The sequence below is a fragment of the Chrysochloris asiatica genome, unplaced genomic scaffold, assembly GCF_000296735.1.
Source record: "Chrysochloris asiatica unplaced genomic scaffold, ChrAsi1.0 scaffold00117, whole genome shotgun sequence".
Taxonomy (NCBI): domain Eukaryota; kingdom Metazoa; phylum Chordata; class Mammalia; order Afrosoricida; family Chrysochloridae; genus Chrysochloris; species Chrysochloris asiatica.
Window position 1 is genome coordinate 6,080,049 of NW_006408635.1, and position 20,449 is coordinate 6,100,497.

Sequence of the window (20,449 nt, forward strand, 5' to 3'; positions counted from 1 at the left end):
GTGTGTGTGTGTGTGTATATATGTGTGTGTATACATGTGTGTGTATATATATGTATACAGAATCTCTGAGTCGGAACCGACATGATACCACTTAATAGCAATATGTTGTTGTTAAAGTGCCATCAAGTTGGTTCTGACTCATAACGAGTCCTGATGTGGCACTGTGGGTTAACGCGCTGGACCACAAGAACGGTTTGAACTGCAAGGTCAGTGGTTCAAACTCACCAGCTGCTATGAGTTTGAAAACCCTGTATAGGGTTGCTACGAGTCGAAGCCGACTTAACAGCACTTAACAACAACAGGCATAAGTTACCCCTGTTAGTATTAGAGAATTCCTGGATAGAACCCAAGTCATTTTTTTCTCTAACATCTTGTGATTCCCATGTACCCTAAGGGTCCTTATCTAAGGAAGGTTGGCCAACAAAATTGTCCAAATTTCTTAAAATTTAACATGTCATTTAATGTTCATTATGAGACATGAGAAGCCAACTGTTTTGAGTTACTCTTTTTACTAGAAAACTATCATTTCGAAAACTGCCTTTCACATAGTAAGTGCTCAATTCTTACTTTAGTTTGCACATTCAACTAGTCTCCTCCAGTTTATCCGAGAACTTATAAGACAAATAAATATGTTTTCTGGATGGTGGCCTTTCCTTTATTTCTCTGTTCACTTTTCTCAAAGCTAGCAACTGTCGTAAAACTGGGTGGGGAACTGGGTTCTGGGCATTACCACTGCTGTCAGACGTTGCCTGTTTTACTCAGGTTGGCCCTGTTGGTTAATTACATCACCATTCTCCCTTGAATAGCTAAATCCTTGCCAGGTGGTTTTGGTTTGAGATTTGTTTTTTCTAGCTGCAACAGTTTGACAGGAAGGAATAATGTTTGGCCACTCTAGCTTCTGAAAATTGGAAGTTCTTGTTGTATCTCTGCTGTAAGTTATTACATAGAGACAGCATGTTTGTTGTGGTTAAGTACCGTCGAATTGGTTCCAAATCATAGCAATGCTGTATAGTGGCTGGTGGGTTTGAACCACCGACCTTGCAATTCAAACCAACCTTGCTGTCCAGTGCTTGTCCTACAGTGCCACCCCCAGGACTCCTGAGACATCCTGGAGTGACTTAATAGAGGGCTGAATAGCTTGTTGGTTGTGGATGGGCATCCTCTGGAGTCCCTATAGTTGTATGCCCTGGTAAATTCGAAAGGGACCAAACCCCAGGAAGCTTGAGCCTGCATAAGGGGCCAGTGCGGAGACCCTGTTTACCACATGCGTAGTCCCCACCATCGCAGCACATCAGTAGCAGAGCATGGCATATGATTGATCGTACCTGATAAATCTTATGTTCTGCTGTGCGTAAGGTGGCTATGAGTCGGTACCAACTCGACAGCACCTGACAGCAATAACAAACCTGATAAACAGTTTGGATTTCTTAGTTTTCTTGTTTCGGGCTCACCTGAAAAAATAAATAAAAAATTTTTGAAGTGAAAATAAGTTGCAGTTGTTGTTGTTAGGTGCTGTCGAGCTAGTTCACATAGTGACCTCATAGCGACCAAAACACTACTCAATCTTGTGCAAACCTCACAATTGTTGTTTAAGCTTGAGCCCATGGCTACTGCCACTGTGCCAATCCATTTCATTGGGGGTCTTTCTCTTTTTCTGTGATCTTCCACTTTACAAGCATGATGTCCTTCCACAGAGACTGGTTCCTCCTGATAGTATATCTGAAGTCTGATATATGTACAAAGTCTGGTCATCGTGGCTTCTCAGGAGCATTCTGACTGTGTTTCTTCCGACACACGGCACTGCAACTAGTCACTTACTAAAACTCTTGCCATTGCAGTGCTGAAACTACTTGTGTTCATAGCAAGGGCCCAAGCCCCACCCCTGCATCTGGTTTGGAGAGGACAGAAACTTGGTTCTTTAGCTGACGTTTCTCAGTGTAAGCTCCCCTGGGACATGCGGGGACCTAGGTCAGGTGTATGCGTCACTGCCTGTTGATGTAAAGTGCAATCTGATGTTCATTGCCATTTGGAGCAAGTCATCCTGAGTACCTTTTTACCGATGTTGTAATTTAGAACAGGGGCCAATAGGCCAAATTCAGCCCACCACCTGTTTTTGTAAATAAAGTTTTATTTATGTAGTTTCACTTACGTACGTATTTGCACTGCAACAGCTGAGTTGAATAGTTGCGACAGAGCACATATGTTCTGCAAAACCTAAAATATTTACTGTTTTGGTGAAATTTACAGAAAAAAAAAAGAAAAACCTTGCCTGTTCTTGATCTATTACCGTAAGGAAGAGCTACATGATTACTGATAGCTTGTAAAGATCCAGATAGCTCTTCGCCTGAGTTTGTTGTATTTATTCCACAAATGTTTCCAAATGCTTATCGTTTGTCTGGCTCGTGTGATGTAAACCCATTACATTTGATTGATTTCAACTCATAGTGACCTTACAGGACAGATTAGAACACCCACAGGCTATCAAATTCACAGAAGCAGACTGCCACATCTTTCTTCTGTGGAGAGGCTGGTGGGTTCAAACTGCCGGCCTTTCTGTTAATAGCTGAGCGCTTAACCAGTACATCACCAGAAGCCTTTCATGTGCTACAGCAAGGGGCAAAAACTACAGTTCTCTGCCCTCTCCAACATACATCCTAGTGAGAGAAGACGCAAGAGTATTCACAGCAGTCATGTGAGAGCTATGTTGGTACTGTCTGCTTGTAAGGAGCACAGAACTTCCTACTGGCTGCTTGGTCTCACCTCCCTGCCATCTTGCTATGAGAGGGCTGTTGTTGTGTGTCATGTAGTCAGTTCTAACTCACGGTGACTCTGCATAGGGTTTCCAAAATGGCAAAGCTTTATATGGAAGCAGAAAGCAATGTTTCTACCACGGAGTGGCTGGTGGATTCAAACTGCCGGCCTTTCGGTGAGCAGCTCCTTGTGTGACTAACTCACTACGCTGCCCACTGTAGAACCATGTGGCTCAGTCCACCCACTGGGAGTGATGCATAACTGAATTATGTGAATTTATCCAAAGCATGCACATTAGCCAGCCGCTCCCTCATTCTGGCCTCTATTACAATCCCAGTGTTCCTGTTCCTAAAATGTGGAATTTAGGTTGTTGATGATCTTCATCCACTTCTCAAAAGCTATTTTTAATTATAAAAATTTCCCTCGAAATTCATACCAGTGGAAAAAATTATTTTTTAAATTTTTACAAACAGAATTCAACAGCACATTAGAAAATAATGCCCCCTAAGGAGGTGGGTTTTATTCCAGTAATGCAAGGTTGGTTCTGTTTTTAAAAACTCCATTAGTTTTATATACTGTATTAATAGGAGTCCTCGTGTGGCATTATAGTATAAGCACTGGGATGTTAATCACAAAGTTGGTGGTTCAAACATACCAGCTGCTCTTTGGAAATCCATACAGGGTGGTTATGAGTCAGAACCAACTTGACGGCACTTAACAAAAACATTAAATGAATAAATCTAGGGGAAAATTCATCTCGTACAAGTTGAAAAATCCTTGGATAAAAAGTCAATACTTATTCATGGTAAAAGCATTCTAGGAAATAGAAATTGAAGGCTATTTTCTACACATATTTCCCCCCTTAGTTTTAATTTATCTAATATGGAGTCCTGGTGTGGTGCTGTGGGTTAATGCGCCAGACTGCAAAGCCGTTTGAACTGCAAAATGGGTGGTTCAGGTTCACCAGCCACTCCTCAGAAACTCTACACAGGGTCACTGTGGGTTGGAACCGACTCCACAGCACTCAGCAACAACAACAACAACAAGGAAATACTAGAAGCATTTCTACTAAGTTTGCAAACAAGGCAAGAATGCCCACTGTCTCCACTATGACTCAGTAACGGGCTGGATGTATTAGCCACTGCTGCTGGATAAGAGAACGCACTAAAATGTGTAAGAATGGGTAGGTGAAAAATACAACTGTCTGTTTGTAGGTGATATAATAGTATGCCTGGAAAACACAGAGAATCAGGGATAAATCAATTCCAACAGGAAAAGAATTCAGAGCAGGAGCAGGATATAAAATTAACATACAAAAAGCAGTAGCTTAGTATACATCAACAGTAAATAAGAAAAAGACACAAAAGTAGAGAAAAGTCCACTTATAATAGCAACAAAGAAGGTTAAATACTTAGGAATAAATTTAGCATAAAAGTTTCCCAAATGAAACTAACAAAAATTTGAATAAATGTACCCACATCTCCTATTCCTGGGGTCAACTGTTGTTGCTGTTGTTGTTGTTAGGAGCCATCAAGTAGAGTAGGTAATGACCCATAGTGACCTCATGCACAGCAGAATGAAACACTGCCCCAGAATGAATCCGGGGCCAACCTTACTACTGTTACCACGCTTGAGTTCATCGATGCTGCCACTTGGCCAATCCATCTCGTTGGGGGTCTTCCTCTCTTTCTCTGTCCCTCCACCTTACCAAACATGATATCGTTCTCCAGAGACTGGTCCCTCCTGACAATATGCCTGAAGTATGAGAGACGAAGTTTGGTCATCCTGGCCTCCAATGAGCACTCTGGCTGCACTTCCTCCAACACAGATCTGTTGGTTCTTTTGGCAGCCCATGGCACTTTCAATATTTTCCTCCAACACCATAACTCAAAAGCATCAATTTTTCTACGGTCTTCTTTATTCACTGTCCAGCTTTCGCATGCATATGAGGTTATTGAAAACACCATGGTTTGGCAACTGTCATTAGTGCTTCTTAAATTAATAGATCATCTTTCAGTGCAATCCCAGTAATAAACATCAAGAAGATACTTTATGTAGTTAGACAAATTGATACTGAGGTTCATACAGAAAAATAAACATGTCAGAAAACCTAGAGCACACTGAAAAAGAGAAAGCTTTTTTTAATCTTATGCTAGACCTTATACTAAGGAGCTGTGGTAGCATAGTGGTTACAAGCCGGGCTACTAACCTTAAGGCCAGCAGTTCGAAACTGCCAGCTATTCTGCAGGAGAAAGATGAAGCTTTCTGCTCCCTTAAAGATTTATGGCTTCAGAATCCTGTACTGGCTCACGATGAATCAGAACTGAGTCCACAGCACTTCACCAGAACTACAGACCTTACCTAGGTGTAGCACAATCGTCAACATGTATAGTAGACATTAAAGTATGCTCTGGTAGCATAGTGTTTATAAATCGGGCTGCGAACCTTAAGGTTAGCGGTTCGAAACTACCAGCCGCTCCACGGGAGAAAGATGAGGCTTTCTACTCCCGTAAAGATTTATACCCTCGGAAACCCTGTACAGGGTCGCTATGGGTCGGAACCGACTCGATGGCACTTAAAAACAACAACATAAGTGATGCTGTAGTATAAGTAAGCACTGGACTGTTTAACCACAAGGTCGGCAGTTCAAACCCCACCCAGCCACTTTGCAAAAGAAAGATTAGGCTTTCTGCTCCCATGAAGATTTGCAGCCTTGGAAACCCTATACAGGGTCACTATGAGTCAAAAATCCCTTGATAGCATTAAGTTTGGATTTTTGGTTTGGAATAAAGCCACCTATAATTAAAAATCATGTGGACTGGCAAACAATTAGACATACATACATAAGAATAAACTCCAGATCTGTTAAAATAGAATCAAGCCAGTGCTCGATGAAAACAAGCTTGACTTCCTGTTCTTAGGACCCCAAATCCAAGGGAAATAGAAGTAAAGACTGATCAGTTTGATGATGTTTTTAATCTGGACTACAAATGCAAGCATAAAGACAACTAATGCACGGGGAGAAAGTATTCACAGTTTACATTACAGAATAACTGGCCAGTCTCCCGAGTAAATAAACAACTCTTAAGAATTTCAAAGTAAAAGACCAAAAACCCAAACAGAAAACATAGAGGAAAGACATTAACAAACAATTTTTATGAAAAGATAAAACCATATGAAAAAAAAAAAAAAATGCTCAGATTCACTCCAAACTGTATAAAGGCAACTTCAAAAATATCTGAGGTGCCATATCTCAAATGTTAAAGTCCCACAGTGCTGGTGAAAAGGCAGATTGCTGCAGAGGAGACTTGGGATTTCTACAGGGAAATTTGGAAGTGAGTAACCTTTTGGCTCAGCAGTCCCACGTCAAGGAATGTACCCTGAAGACAGACCTCAAAACAGTACAGGACCTCCTGGAGACTGGAAGCAGCCTAAATGCCTGTATGTAGGAGGGGTTGGGGGGAGAACTACAGAGCGCTTTGACATGAAAGGATATGCTGTCACAGTATTTTAAAAATAAAGAAGGATCTTATAAACTGATTGGAAGTAATTCCCCAGACATAGTATTAAGTGAAAAAATTAGAACTCAAAAGGTATGTAAGGTGTTTAGGAGAAAAGAGGATATAATTCACAGATAGGTACTCATTTCTACAAAACTACTTAGGAAGGGTGATGTGAAATCAAAGGGATTCTCTACAGAAAGCGGGTGGGAAAGGAGTGATTAAAGAAAGGAGAAATGGAAACAGGAAAGCAGGGACTAGGAGAAAACAACATTTCTGAATCCATCTCTCTGTGTAACTCGTGACCATTGAAACCACTGAAGCAGTTCACATACAGCCAAAATATAAAAACAAGTCACACTGTGGATGAAACTGAACATAAACACTAACAAATGGCCCTGTGTGTTTCGCTGGAGTATAGAGTCGCAATTCTGAAACTGCATTAAGTATGTAATACTTACAAATAAAGGCGTTCAGATAACTAGGACCAGGTTTCTCACTGTTGGGGAGAGACGTTATAAATAAGGTAAAGTGGAAGGTTAAAATGAGCCCCTTTTGTTGAAGTGAAAATGGAGTTGTTGAGTCACTTCCACCTCATAGCGGCACTGTCCACAACAGAAAGGAACACTGCCCAGTCCTGCGTCAACCTCACAAATTGTCATTACACTTGAACTCCTTGTTGCTGCCACTGTGCCAGTCCATCTCGTTGGAGGTCTTCCACTTTTTTGCTGATCCTCCACTTAGCAGGGACTGGTCCCTCCTAAGACAAAGTCCCCCCATGCTGGCTTCTAAGGAGCACTCTGGCTGTACTTCTTCTAACACAGATCTGTTGTTCTTCTGGCACTCCATGGTACATTCAATATTCTTTTCCAACACCATAACCCAACTGCATCAATTCTTCTGTGGTCTTCCTTTTTTCTTTGTCCAACTTTCACATGCATCTGAAGAGATTGAAAATACCATGGCTTGGGTCAGGCAGAATGGAATTAGAAGTCTTTATATAAGTTCATGGTTTGATACACACAGAAATAATACAAAAATGTAGCTATGTGATTGTGTGCAGAGTACACATACATACATTTACTAGCTCTGGACACTGAGAAACCTAGAAGTAATAACATGTCAGTAACAATGGCACACTTAGTGTTTCCATCTTGATCTCTGGGTCCCATTCTCCAATAATGAGGGGGCTCCTCATAGCCAAAGCTGGAACAATTTAAGCAGCAAAATAAGAATGTTGGCAACAAAGAGGGAAGGAGTCTTCACATGAAGTATTAGTGCTACCCGCTCTGTACACAGGGCAGATAGGGACGGGCAACTTAGACATTGGCTCCCTAAAATGAGGGGGCAATAAAAGCACGAAGTGACTGGCTTACAAGGTTCAAGGGGGAGTGTAGTTTAATAGTGTGGGGGGGAAGAAAGAGTCCCCACTGAATCATTTTCATCTTGTCCAGATGGGTCTGGTTAAAAGGGATGGGGATATGATTCTTATAATTCAATAGTAATTGCGACTGTCACAAAGGTAGAAGTTTTGTAACAAAAATGGGGAAGTAGTTAATCTTACAGTGCAGAAACTAAGGACCCTAGGACCATCAAAGGGAAAGAGCACAAGCAGAATGTGAGACCTTATCCAGAGACGCAGCAATACCAGAGATGGAGGCAGAGATGTAGATATGGAGAGAGGAAGCAGCTGAGGACTCTAGATTCATGGGAAGAGAGGGACTAAGAGCTGGTGGCCAGGAGGCAGACTTACAGAATGTGCTCTTTGGTGGTGTAAATTATTTTATATGCCTGAGTGTTTTTAAAAAAAAAAGCTAAAGTGAATAGAGAGAAATACTGTTAACTGATCGTACATGGAAGGGATTATAATCATTGTAATGAAACAAGGTGTATGATTTGTTGAATATAAAACTGATGATCTGCCCTGTAAACTTTCACTCAATCCACAATAAAAACCTTAAAAATAAATAAATAATGTTGGATCTTAACCCATAGAATCAAATACCTATCCACTCCTTTTGGTTTCCTGTTGCTGCATAATATATGACCATGGATTTAACAGCTCAAAACAACGCATGACATTCATCATCTCACTGTCTCCATCAAGAATTCAGTCTCAAGGCTGCAGTCAAGGCTTCTGCTGGGATGCATTCTCACCTGGAGGTTCAACTGGGGGAAGGGTCTGCATCTGAGCACCTTCAGATATTTAGCAGATTGGCAGATTCCAATTCCTTGTAGGAGTTCTGGTAGCGTAGTGTTTATGAATTGGGCTGTGAACTGCAAGGTCAGCAGTTCGAAACTACCACCTGTTCCATGGGAGAAAGAGGAGGCTTTCTGCTCCTGTAAAGATTTACGGCCTCAGAAACCCTGTACAGGGTCGCTATGAGTAGGAACCGACTCCACGGCACACAACAATAACAGTTCCTTGTAGGACTGAAACCCTCAGGTTCTAGAGACTACCTACCTATCCCTGTCACATGGCTCAGTCACTGCAGAGATGCTGACTTCAAAGCAAACAGGAGAAGGACATCACACTTGATAAGTAACGGTCAGGCAAACTGGCAAAAAGCTCTCAGTGGAATGGACTGACCCAGTGTCCGTAGATGTGGCTTCAGCAGAACGAGAATTGTGAGGGTCAGGTCACATGTTACATGAAAATGTGAATGGCCACAGCTGGTCATGATGTGCAGTGAGATTGAGTCATTACAGAGCTGCCAAATTCCATCAAGCACTACGTGTTATAGATTGAATTGTGTCCCCCAAAAGATGTGTAAAGTTAGCTGGGCCAAATTCCATCAAGCACTACGTGTTATAGATTGAATTGTGTCCCCCAAAAGATGTGTAAAGTTAGCTGGGCCATGATTTTCCATATTATGTAGTTACCTTCCATCTTGTGATCTGATGTAATTATCCTATGTGTTGTGCAAAAACCCTTCAAAAAGTTTGTGGAAAATGGAATTTTTCCACAAGCTTCTCAAAACCCCCTCATATATCCTAAGGAGCTCTGGTAGCGTAGTGGCTACGAGCTGGACTGCTAACCTCAAGGTCAGCAGTTCAATACTACCACCCGTTCCTTGGGAGATGGATGAGACTTTCTGATCCATAAAGATGTAGTACAGCCTCAGAAACCCTATGCCGGGTCTCTATAAGTCAGAACCTACTGCAGGGCACACCATTACCACCACCATGTCCTAACTAACTGTGTGCTAATGAAGCAGGATTCAGTCTACAGGATCAGTTTATCTCTTGTGTCAGTCTCTTGAAATCTAGTAAAAGATGAGACAAGTGAGCAGAGATTAGAGGGTTCTGCCATCACCAAGAAAGAAGACTGAGCACAGATGCTATCCTTGGTACCAGAGTCCCTATGCTGTGAACTTCCTAGACCCCAGGTTAGACTAATGCCAAGACATATGAAGGCCTCCAGTGTGGATGCAAAGCCCACAGTTGTTGGAAGGAGACAAGGACCTTAAGCTGTGAGCCAACAGAGAGAGAGAGAGAGAGAGAGAGAGAGAGCCTTCCCCTAGCTCCAGCACCCTGAATCTGGACTTGAGAGAATCTGTTTCTCTTTGTTCAAGTCACCTACTTGTGGCATTTCTGTTTTAGCAGTAGTAGATAGCTAAGACAGTACATTATTGCAAATTTTATCAATACATAACTGCCACATTACATGAGACACTGAGAATCCTAGGCTGGCCAAGTTGACACATAACCTTAACCATCATTCTCACCTCGCACCTCGGCATTCATTAATGCCAGATGTATGTCATCAGTGTGCAAAATTGTTGCATAGTACATTTTTTACCATTGCTGTGAATTCGAAATGTTGGCTAGCAAGAGATAACAAGCTAGCTGATAAATGAAGAGTAGGTATGGTACTATATTTCTCAAACACGTTTCCATTCATCATGTGCGGTGACTATGCTTATTCCTGTACTTATAGGGGAATGAAGTTCCTTCCTAGTAATTGAAACTATGGCACAAAAAGAGGTTAAGAAAAAAAGGAAGGATTTAAAATGATTTGGGCAGTCGTTCCCATGAAGTGCCTCTAGTTTGTTCATTTCACAGCATCGCTCTATCTGATGAATTTCCTCATTGCTTCTTTAAAGGGATCTCTGTCTTAATTCAGTTGCACCAGGCAACCCATGATGCTGCTTGGTTCTGGCAGTATTTGATATTCATGGGGTGGGTTTTCTGCAGCCTTTTTTTTTTTTTTTTTTTCCCTTGCAGTATTGTGTCTGTGAGCAGTGCCTCAGGCAGGCACGGTGTCCTGTGTTCACATGGAATCACTGTTTGTTTTTACGGTGGTGAGGCTGTGAATTCAGTCTGTCATGCAGAATGATCATTATAATGTGAACGCTTACTGTCTTCCTGCCGCCAACTCCCCAGTGACATTTTCAGCCTTGCTCTTCTCCGGCTGCATTTTGTGATTCACGTTTCTAAATGGACTGTCAGTTGAGGGCCTTGGGGTGGTTCGTAGGAAGCATGTGACCCCACAGTGGACATGCACCAACTTTGGTCTGTCTGTATTGTTGTTAAGTACCGTTGAGTCAGTTCTGACACATTGGGTTTCCAAGGAGCAGCTAGTGAATCTATATATCCATATCTGTATCTATAGACAAGGCACCTAACAATAACAGCCAAATTGGTGACCAGTTTTTACCCTTGAATTCATTGTGATCCGGAAAGCGAAGTGTTTTTTTTTACTGTACATCTAATTATTTGGTACTAATGTTAATTTACAACAGATATCTAAGACTTGAAGGATGGTTAAAGGAGTTCTCTGCTGTTTTTCTGGGTCTTTTATCCACATCAGGACGGCTGTAACGTAAGAGTGGCTCCTAGTGGTCACTCAGTGCAACATTCCTCAGTGTCTGTAAATTCATTCTTCAATTTTCACTTTATCTGGGAATCAGAGAGGCAGTTGATCCAGTGTCCAGAGCACTCAGAAATACGTTCAGAAGTTTGTCTTCTCTTAAAAAGAGAATCCTCAATGCCAGAATACAATTCGAGTGTTATTTTTCAGTAGTATCTTGAAGAATTGCATATAGCTGTTCTGATGTGGCCTGCTGTAAGATAAGCACTGGACACTAACCACAAGGTTGGCGGTCCAAACCCACCGGCCACTCCTTGGGAACCCTTTACAGGGTCGCTCTGAGTCAGAACTGATTCAACAGCACTGAACAACAACAACAAACTGCAAACCATCTTCTTGCCTTGCTGGTCGTCACTGGGGCACCAGAATGTGGGGCAATGATGAGTGAATGGAGAAACTAGAAGACAGGACCCTCGTGTTTTGTGCCAGGCCATGTACTGAGAGTGGTGCTAAAGTCAGCGACCCTCATTTTATTCAGTAATATTTGTTCTTCTGAGCCAGAAAGTGAGGTGATATGGAAGTATCTTTTCCTTGCATCATAACGTCAGATGAATGGCCATTTAAATTACAAAGACTTCTGCAATATCTGTTGGGCGAATCGAGGGGCAAAAGGAAGGCGAGCCAGGATCCCTGTCTCAAGACACTTACAATATAGTTTGAAAGACAAAGTGAGCAGCCATTAAATTCGGGGGAAGGAAACAAATATGAAAGTGTGTTGTAGTAGCAATAAATAGAAAAGAGATGCCGAGTCAATAAGCCCGTGTTTTGTGAATCTTTGTACTGCATTTCTGAGTCCTGGTGTGGAGTTGTCAGATCAGCACTAGACTGCTAACCTCAAGATCAGCAGTTCAAACCCACCAGCTGCTCCTTAGAAATGCTATACAGCACCGGTATGAGTCAGGATCAGTTCAACAGCACACAAACACCAACACCACTACTTGGTGTGGCACTTTCGGAGAAGCACTGGACTGCTAACCACAAGCTCAGCAGTTCAAACCCACACGCTCCTCCTTGGAAACACTGTACAGCGTCACTGTGAGTTGGGAACGACTTGATGACTCTTCACTTCACAACAGCATGACTGCATTTTATAGCAATATATTTTGTGTTTTTAATGAAGGTCTTCGTTTTTTTGTCAATTCTCTAATTAAAAGGATTGTTTTTAAATCTGTTGCTCTCACTACATTGAATATTAACAGTGACAACTCTTTGGCAGTTACACTCATCTGCCCACCTGGGTACTATTTTAAACTAAGAGTGGGGGTTAGAGGATAAGTTTGATTGCAATCTTTAACAGGTTGTGTTGAATTCACTGAAGTGTGTCAGGAGATTTCAACTACAAAATTGATTCATATTTGTGTCTGGGGACTCGTTCAGTAAGGAGTTAAACTTGCCAGCAGGTCTTTTAGTAAATATATTTGCAAGTTTCCTCTTAGTTTTTGAAAAAGTGACATCTCACATTTTGGGAGCTGTGTCTTTTTCTGTGTGGGTTGTGCAATTTTGGTTCACTTTGGGTTAACTGAGGGAGGCTGTATTTTGGTGTTGCGCCAGGACAGTATTAATGCAAAGACCCCTCCCCACCTTCCTCCTCTGTTTTACAGGCAGTCAGATGCCACCGCAGCCCCCTGGCAGCCAGTCGGAATCCAGCGTCCACCCCGCCATGAGCCAGTCTCCGATGCCTCAGGAAAGAGGTCAGTCTTTAATCCCTGGCTACAGACCAAGTGTGTGTTTATAACATTTACATACATTTGGTACATTTCAGGGTTGTAAGAATTTACTTATCAACATGTGTCTTAAGTCTTTTAAAAAGGATACTATGTTTTGTTATCAGATGAGGGAAATAAACAAAGTTCTTTCTATTCGATTTTTCTGGAGCTTTTTGAAGCCCCCTCATAAAACAACATCATATTGAAAGGGAGGGACAGGAGGAGTCTCCCTTGAGGATTTGGTGAAGTTTTACAAAGGTCAAGGCCCAAACAATATATGTGTCTACATAACACCACAGCCCTGGTGATAGAGCAGTTAAGCGCTCAACTACTAATCCAAAAGTCAGCGGTTCGAACACACCAGTTGCTCTATAGAAGAAAAGGCCAAGTAATTTGCTCCCATGCTCTCCTGGTGTGGTGCTGTAGGACAAGTACTAGACTTAACTGCAAGATTGGTGCCTCAAACTTCCCAGCCAAGCTTCAGAAACCCTATACAGGGAGGGTCTCTAAGAGTTGGAACCGACTCGACACACTTCATAACAACAACAAAGATTCCAGCCTCGGAAACACCTTCAGGCAGTTCTACTCTGTGCTGTCAGGTCACTAGGAATTGAAATAAATTTGACAGTACCCACCACCACCAACAATATAGTCCAGCGTGTAAAAATAACTATAAATGGTTGGATTTGTGAATTGGTCCTAGGGACGTGAAATGATTTTATTTGTGTGTATGAACATTCATTCAGCTGTTTTAATCAGTTACTTGTCCCATGATATTTCCTAATCAAATTAGAAACACATAGCAAGACTTGTGAAATTTGAAGCACATAGAAAGTCAAATTTGAAATACATAGCACAGAGCAAGATTTGGCATTAGAAGACTATAGGATCCTAGAACAAGAGCAGACCTGAAAGAACATTTAGTGCCTTCACCTCAGGTTTCAAGTAGAAACTGAGAGCCATAGGGTTAGCTACGACTTGCTCATTCTCAGAAGCAAGTTGGTGCAAGAGTCAGCCATAAAATATCTGCCTGAGCCTTCTGGCTCCCGATTCAGTGCTGCTGACTGACGCACAAAGGGCAGGTGTCCCAGAAGCCTTCACACATCTGGATTGTCCCACATCTTCGACCTTTGGCTCAGCTCTGCATGGCTTCCCCTAAAATGCATTTACCATCTTCACTTTTCTATCTCTGTCTTCTTCCCTTCATTAGTAAAGCTACACTTGGTGGTGGTGGTGGAAGTGGCAATGGGTGGTAGAGGTAGGAGTAGAGGTGATGTTGATTGGAGGTGGTGATGATGGTGGTGGTGGTGGAGATGGTGGTGGTAGAGGTGGTGGTGGTTTAGGAGGCATAGTGATGATGGTGGAGATGGTGGTGGTAGAGGTGGTGGTGGTTGAGGAGGCATAGTGATGGTGGTAGAGATGGTGGTGGTAGAGGTGGTGGTGGTTGAGGAGGCATAGTGATGGTGGTAGAGATGGTGGTGGTAGAGGTGGTGGTGGTTGAGGAGGCATAGTGATGGTGGAGATGGTGGTAGTAGAAGTGGTTGGTGATGGTAGTGGTGATATGAGTCTACATCAGTGTAGAACTGATTACAGACCATTTGGTGCTATGCCAGAGCCCCTTGCCCAGTGAGTGTGAGTTGTGGACCTCCTTTTCCCATCCAACTCTACGAAAGAGACCACCTTTTCTCATCCCCTTCTCTCTCACGTCAGCCCAAGTGGCCAGTTTGGTTGCTGATATTTAAAGGGTTCCTGATGTTTGTAATTATTTCTATATGAGTTATAGAGATGATGATTTGCTTCTAATTAGAATTATAAGGTTTCAATTATTTTACATGATAAAAACTCAGCTCCGAGTTGATTTGAAAAGCCATGCAGATGAAAAGCTGGATTAGCCTCATCTTCACACCATCATTTGTAGGGAATGGAATGATGGGTAGGATAAAATGAATTTTCATCTTCAAACACCCTTGCATATTTAATGTTATTCTTAGGATTCAGAGTATATAGTTAATGCCAGTTTCCCTTGGAGAGATGCTCCAATGTTTTCATAATGGAATATAGTTCATGGTTCTCAAGCTTCAGGGTGTATGGGAATCACCTGGAGGTCTGTGCCCCACCCCAAAGCTCCTAATTCAGGAGGTCTAGGATGGGGCCACAGTCTGCGTGTCTGACAAGTTCCCAGGTGATACTGATCACTGCCACGTGAGTCATCGTGTAGCCATCGGCATTGCTTTCTCTCAACTCTCCCTCAGCGATGTGTTCCGTGCTGACTCTTCACATGGCTCTGGTTGTCCTGAAGATACACTAGGAGTCAGTAGAGGGCACAGGCACCAAGCAAGGGGCAGGTCTCCCCCCACTCATTTCCTTTGACCTTGGCTGTGGGGTCAGGAACTGAGGTGTCCACTCAGATTGAACTGCAGCTCGTGCCATCCTTTGTGCTGTTTCACTTCATCTTCACCAAAACTGCTGTACCACACTCCCACCGTAAGAATTTGGCTCATGATGACAAGTGGTAAATAAGCAGAGCTCCTATATTTGGAAAGCTGACCATTTTAGCTTTTATTACTAAGAAAAAAATCCCTTCCAGGTCTTCCAACAACACTTCCCCAACCTTTTCCAATCGATGGGTATTTAAGAAATCTGGAAATGCAGACACTCTACGTGGAAGAGGAAGGGCAGTAGTGAGGAAGTCTGCTTAGCCTGAACGTTCCTCTTAAACTATAATCCCCTTTCAAGGCGGAGCCTAAACTTCCTGGGGACATCACTGTGTGGATACTGCTGTGGAGATACCTTTGTCGTCGTTGTCCCTTCTGATTAGTATTTGCAATGTGATTCTAGTCACTGAGAATGGATACATGAAGCCTGGGTGGTTATCAATGACCAGTTCATAAGTTGGATTTTATGAATGGGTCTCTGGCCTTCCTCTGAGATACGGTGGTAGGGCCCTGATATGCTTCCCTTTTATTGGTTGGACAGCCCTTAAAAAGGAAGACTTCATGTTGTCAAGTGACTCTTAATGATGTATGATCCTTTGCCACACATTCATTAAACCCTCTAAAATCCGGTAGCATGGATCCAGAGAAGACGACCCCGTTATTTGTTAAAGTCTGGGGAGAAGTGTTTGCTCTTAGTAATGGTTGATCAAGTATTCAACAGCAAGTTAACGTCATTTGAGTGCCTCAGTGCAGTGACAGAACTGTTTGCTTTGTCTATTCGTCTGCTTTACTGTCGGTTGATGTGCGCCAGCAGTGTTCATGGGACAGAGCTCTAAGTAGGTCTCAGAAACCACTTGCAGAATAATTGCCCATAATTGACTCTCATGCATTGAAAAGTAATTTAGTTTCTTTTAGTTCTTTGTTACGGAGTCCTGGTGTGGCACTGTGTATTAATGCACTGGACTGCAAAGTTGGTTTAAACCACAAGGTCGGCAGTTCAAGTTCACTAGCTGCTCCTCAGAAACCCTATCCAGGGTCGTTATGGGTCAGAACTGACTTGACGGCACTTTACAACAACAACAATGTCTTTGTTGTTATTGTTGTTAGGTACCCTCGATTCAGTTGTACCACATAGTGACCCTGTGCACAACAGAAGGAAACACTGCCTGCCCGGTCCCGTGCCATCCTTACGTTATGGTTAGGTTTGAGCCCACAGTTGCTGCCACTGTCAGTCCTTCCTATTGGGGGTCTTCTTCTTTTTTGTTGACCCTCCACTTCACCAAGCTTGATACACTTATCCAGGAAATGATCTCTCCTGATAACATGTCCAAAGAACAGTAGACAATGTCTCACCATCAGAGTACTCTAGCTGTACTTCTTCCAAGACAGATTTGTTTGTTCTTCCGGCAATCCATGGTACTGTTAATATTCTTCTCCAACACCATAGCTCAAATGCATTGATTCCTCAGTCTTCCGGATTCATTGTCCAACTTTCACATACATATGTGACAATTTAAAATACCATAGGTTGGGTCAGATGCACCGTAATCCTCAAAATAACTTTGTTTTTTTTACCACTTTAAAGAGGTCTCGTGCAGCAGATTTGCCTGATGCAGTGCATCATTTGATTTCTACACTGCCGCTTCCATGCGTGTCCAGTGGTGGATCCTAGCAAAACGAAGGCTGTGGCAATTTTAATCTTTTCTCTGGTTACTACTTACTAGTTCAGTTCTGAGTATTTTTGTTTTCTTTACATTGAGGTACAATCCATACTGAAGGCTGTAGTCTTTGATCTTCATCAGTAAGTATTTTAAGTCCTGTTCACTTCTAGCAAGCAAGGTTGTGTCCTCTGCGTACCCCAGATTATTAATATGTCTTCCTCCAATCCTGGTGCCACGTTCTTCTTCATATAGTCCAGCTTCTCGGATTATTTGCTTAGCTACCTGATGTTAGAGGATTTAATGAATGTGTGGCAAAGCATCACCCATCATTAACAGTCCCTTTACAACATAAAATCTTCCTTTTTAGGGGTTGTCCAACCAATGAAAGGATACAACCCTGGTGCTAACCTTTCCTGATTTTAAACCATTCAGTATCCCCTTGTTCTATGCAACCATCCGCCACTTGGTTTGTGTCCAGGTTCCTCATGAGCACAGTGGAGTGTTCTGGAACACCCGTTCTTCACAATGCTGTCCGTAGTTTGTCATGATTTACACAGTCAGAAGCCTTTGCATAGCTATAAACACAAGTAAACATTCTTCTGGTATTCTCTCATTTTAGCCCAGATCCATGTGACATCAGTAATGATGTTGTTTCACTTTGTCTTAGTTCTCTGGTGCTGCCGTAACTAAAATCCCACCAGTGGAGGCTCTTACAACTGGGAATTGACTCTCTCCCAGTTTAGAAGGCCAGATTCTAGTCCAGATTCTGAGCCTGGGCTCAGGAGACAAGTCCTTGCCTCCTTTCGGCATCTGCAGGCCCAGCCTTCCTTAGAGATCTCTGCGGGTCCTGACATCAGTCATTCCCTGGATCTCAGAGCTTCATAGTGCGGGAACCCCAAGTCCAAAGGAGCATTCCTTTCCCCCGGTTCTTCTTTCTTAGTGGCAGTGGGTCCCTCTTTCTTTACTCATGTCTTTCTCCTTTTATCTCTTGTAAGATAAAAGGTGTTACATGCCACACCATTGAGAATCTCTCATAAATCAGATTAGGGTGGCCATAGGATTAAGGGTGGTACAGGGTTGGAACCAACTCAAGGCACTTAACAACAACAACAGCAATTCCCCCCTTGGAATCCTAGTGGGGCATGTAGGGTGAGCACCGGACTACTGAGGCCAAGGCTGACACTTGAAACACACCAGCCACTCCTCAGAAAACCTTCACAGGGTCAGCGCCAATTCGATGGCATTTAACAACAATAAGATCCCACCCGTAATCCTCTTCAATTGGTTTATCACATCAAATCACTTTATATAGAGGAATCCTAGCGTGGCGTTGTGAGTTAATGCGCTGGACTGCAAAGTCAGTTGGAACCGTAAGGTCGGCTCTTCAAGCTCACTAGCTGCTCCTCGGAAACCATATAAAGGGTTACTCTAAGTCAAAACTGACTCGATGGCACTTAACAACAACAACACATCTCAACTGCCAAACCATAGGGACTTCCTGGTCCAGTCAAGTTGACATAAAACCTTAAGTCTTATACCTGTCCTCTTCTGAGTGCAACTTGAATTTCTAGCTGCTCCCTGCCAATATACTACTGCAGCAGTGTTTGCGTTTTCACTAAATTGTACTTCCGTGTGACACTAGTGATAGTCTTATAGATGGTCTTTGCATTCCATTGGGTCACCTTTCTTTAGAATGGACACAAATATGGACCTCACTGGATCAGTTAGCCAGGTGGCTGTCTTCCAAATTTATTGCTGTCGATGAGTAAGCGCCTCCAGTGCTGCATCTGTTTGTTGAAATATTTTAATTTGTGTCTGTCAGTTCCTGGAGCTTTGGTTTTCACCAATGCCTTCAGTTCAGTTTAGACTTCTTCCTTTGACACCATCACGTCTTGATTATTATATGCTATCTCTTGAAATGGTTCAGCATCGATCACTTCTTTTGGGTTCAGTGGCTCTGTGTATTCCTTTCCATCTTCTTTTGATGTTTCCTGCATCCTCCATTATTTTGCCCATAGAATTGTTCAATATTGCACATGATTTTTTTCTTCAGTTCTTTCAGCTTGAGAAATGCTAAAGTGTGTTCTTTGCTCATGGTTTTCTAACTCTAGATCTTTGCACATTTCATTATAATACTTGACTTTGTCTTCTCGAGCTGCGCTTTGAAATTTTCTGTTCAACTCTTTTACCTCCTTATTTATTATTCCATTTGGTTTTCTTGGTGTCATCCCACAACACTACGGGTCTCCAGTCATTAGGATCCAGTACATCAAATCCGTTCTTGAGATGGTCTTTAAATTCAGGTGGGATCAATTCAATGTCAGATTTTGGCTCTTGTGGACATGTTTTAATTTTTTTTCAGCTTCATCCTGAACTTACATATACGTCATTGATGTCTATTCCAAAGTCTGCCCCCACCCTTGTTTTGTCTGATGATATTGAGCTTCTCCATCATCTCTTCCCACAAATGTAGTCTGTTTGATTCCTTTGTATTACATCTGGTGAGGTCCATGTGGCTAGTCATCATTTATGTTTCTGAAAAAGACATATGTAATGAAAAAGTTATTGTTTTATGTGATCGCCAACATCATTTCTGTCACCATATTTTTCAACTACTGATTCATTCTTTTTATTTCCTACTTTTGCATTCAAATCACAGTTATCAGTGCATCTGGATTACATGTTTGATCAATTTTAGACTGAAGAAGTTGGTACAATACTTCAATTTTAACATCACTAGCTTCAGTGGTCCACCACTCGTCTGTCAGTTTGTCGTACTGTGGTGGCTTTTGAGTTGCTGTGATTCTGAAAGTTATGCCACCGGTATTTTAAATACCAGCAGGGTCACCCATGGTGGACAGATTTCAGATGAGCTTCCAGACAAAGACAGACTAGGAAGAAAGACTGACAAACTACTTCCGAATATTTAGTCACTGAAAATCTTATGAATAGCAGAGAAACACTGTCAGATATAGTGCCAGAAAATGAGCCTCTCAGGTTGGAAGGCACTTAAAAGAGATGATGAAAAAGATCCATATCATCAGTGAAAAAACAAGGCCAGGGGCAGACTGTGGAACAGACCATCAATTACTCATATGCAAATTCAAACTGAAAGCTGAAGAAAATAAAAACAAGTCCACGAGAACCAAAATATGACCTTGAATATATCCCACCTGAATTTAGAGATCATCTGAAGAACAGATTTGATACATTAAACACTAAAGACCAAATAAATACCAGAAGAGTTGTGGGATGACATCAAGACCATCATACATGAAGAAAGCAAAAAGTTATTAAGAAGACAAGAAAGAAGGAAAAGGTCAAAATGGATGTCAGAAGAGATGCGGAAACTTGCTTTCCAGTGTAGAGATGCTAAAGCAAATGGAAGAATTGATGAGGTCCAAGAGCTGAACAGAACATTTCAAAGATCATCTCGAAAAGGTAAAGCCAAATATTACAACAAAATGTGCAAAGATGTGGAATCAGAAAACCAAAAAGGAAGAACACGCTCAGCATTTCTCAA

General features: G+C 42.2%; 1 protein-coding gene across 2 annotated transcripts in view; it reads left to right on the top strand.

The window, feature by feature from the left end:
* Positions 1 to 20,449, top strand: part of ARID1B (AT rich interactive domain 1B (SWI1-like)) — a 533,326-nt gene that overhangs the window by 392,178 nt on the left and 120,699 nt on the right. For both annotated transcript variants that reach the window (XM_006868451.1, XM_006868450.1), the window contains one exon: positions 12,726 to 12,815. In XM_006868451.1, the coding sequence (XP_006868513.1) occupies positions 12,726 to 12,815 (90 nt within the window). The remainder of the gene's footprint in view (positions 1 to 12,725; positions 12,816 to 20,449) is intronic.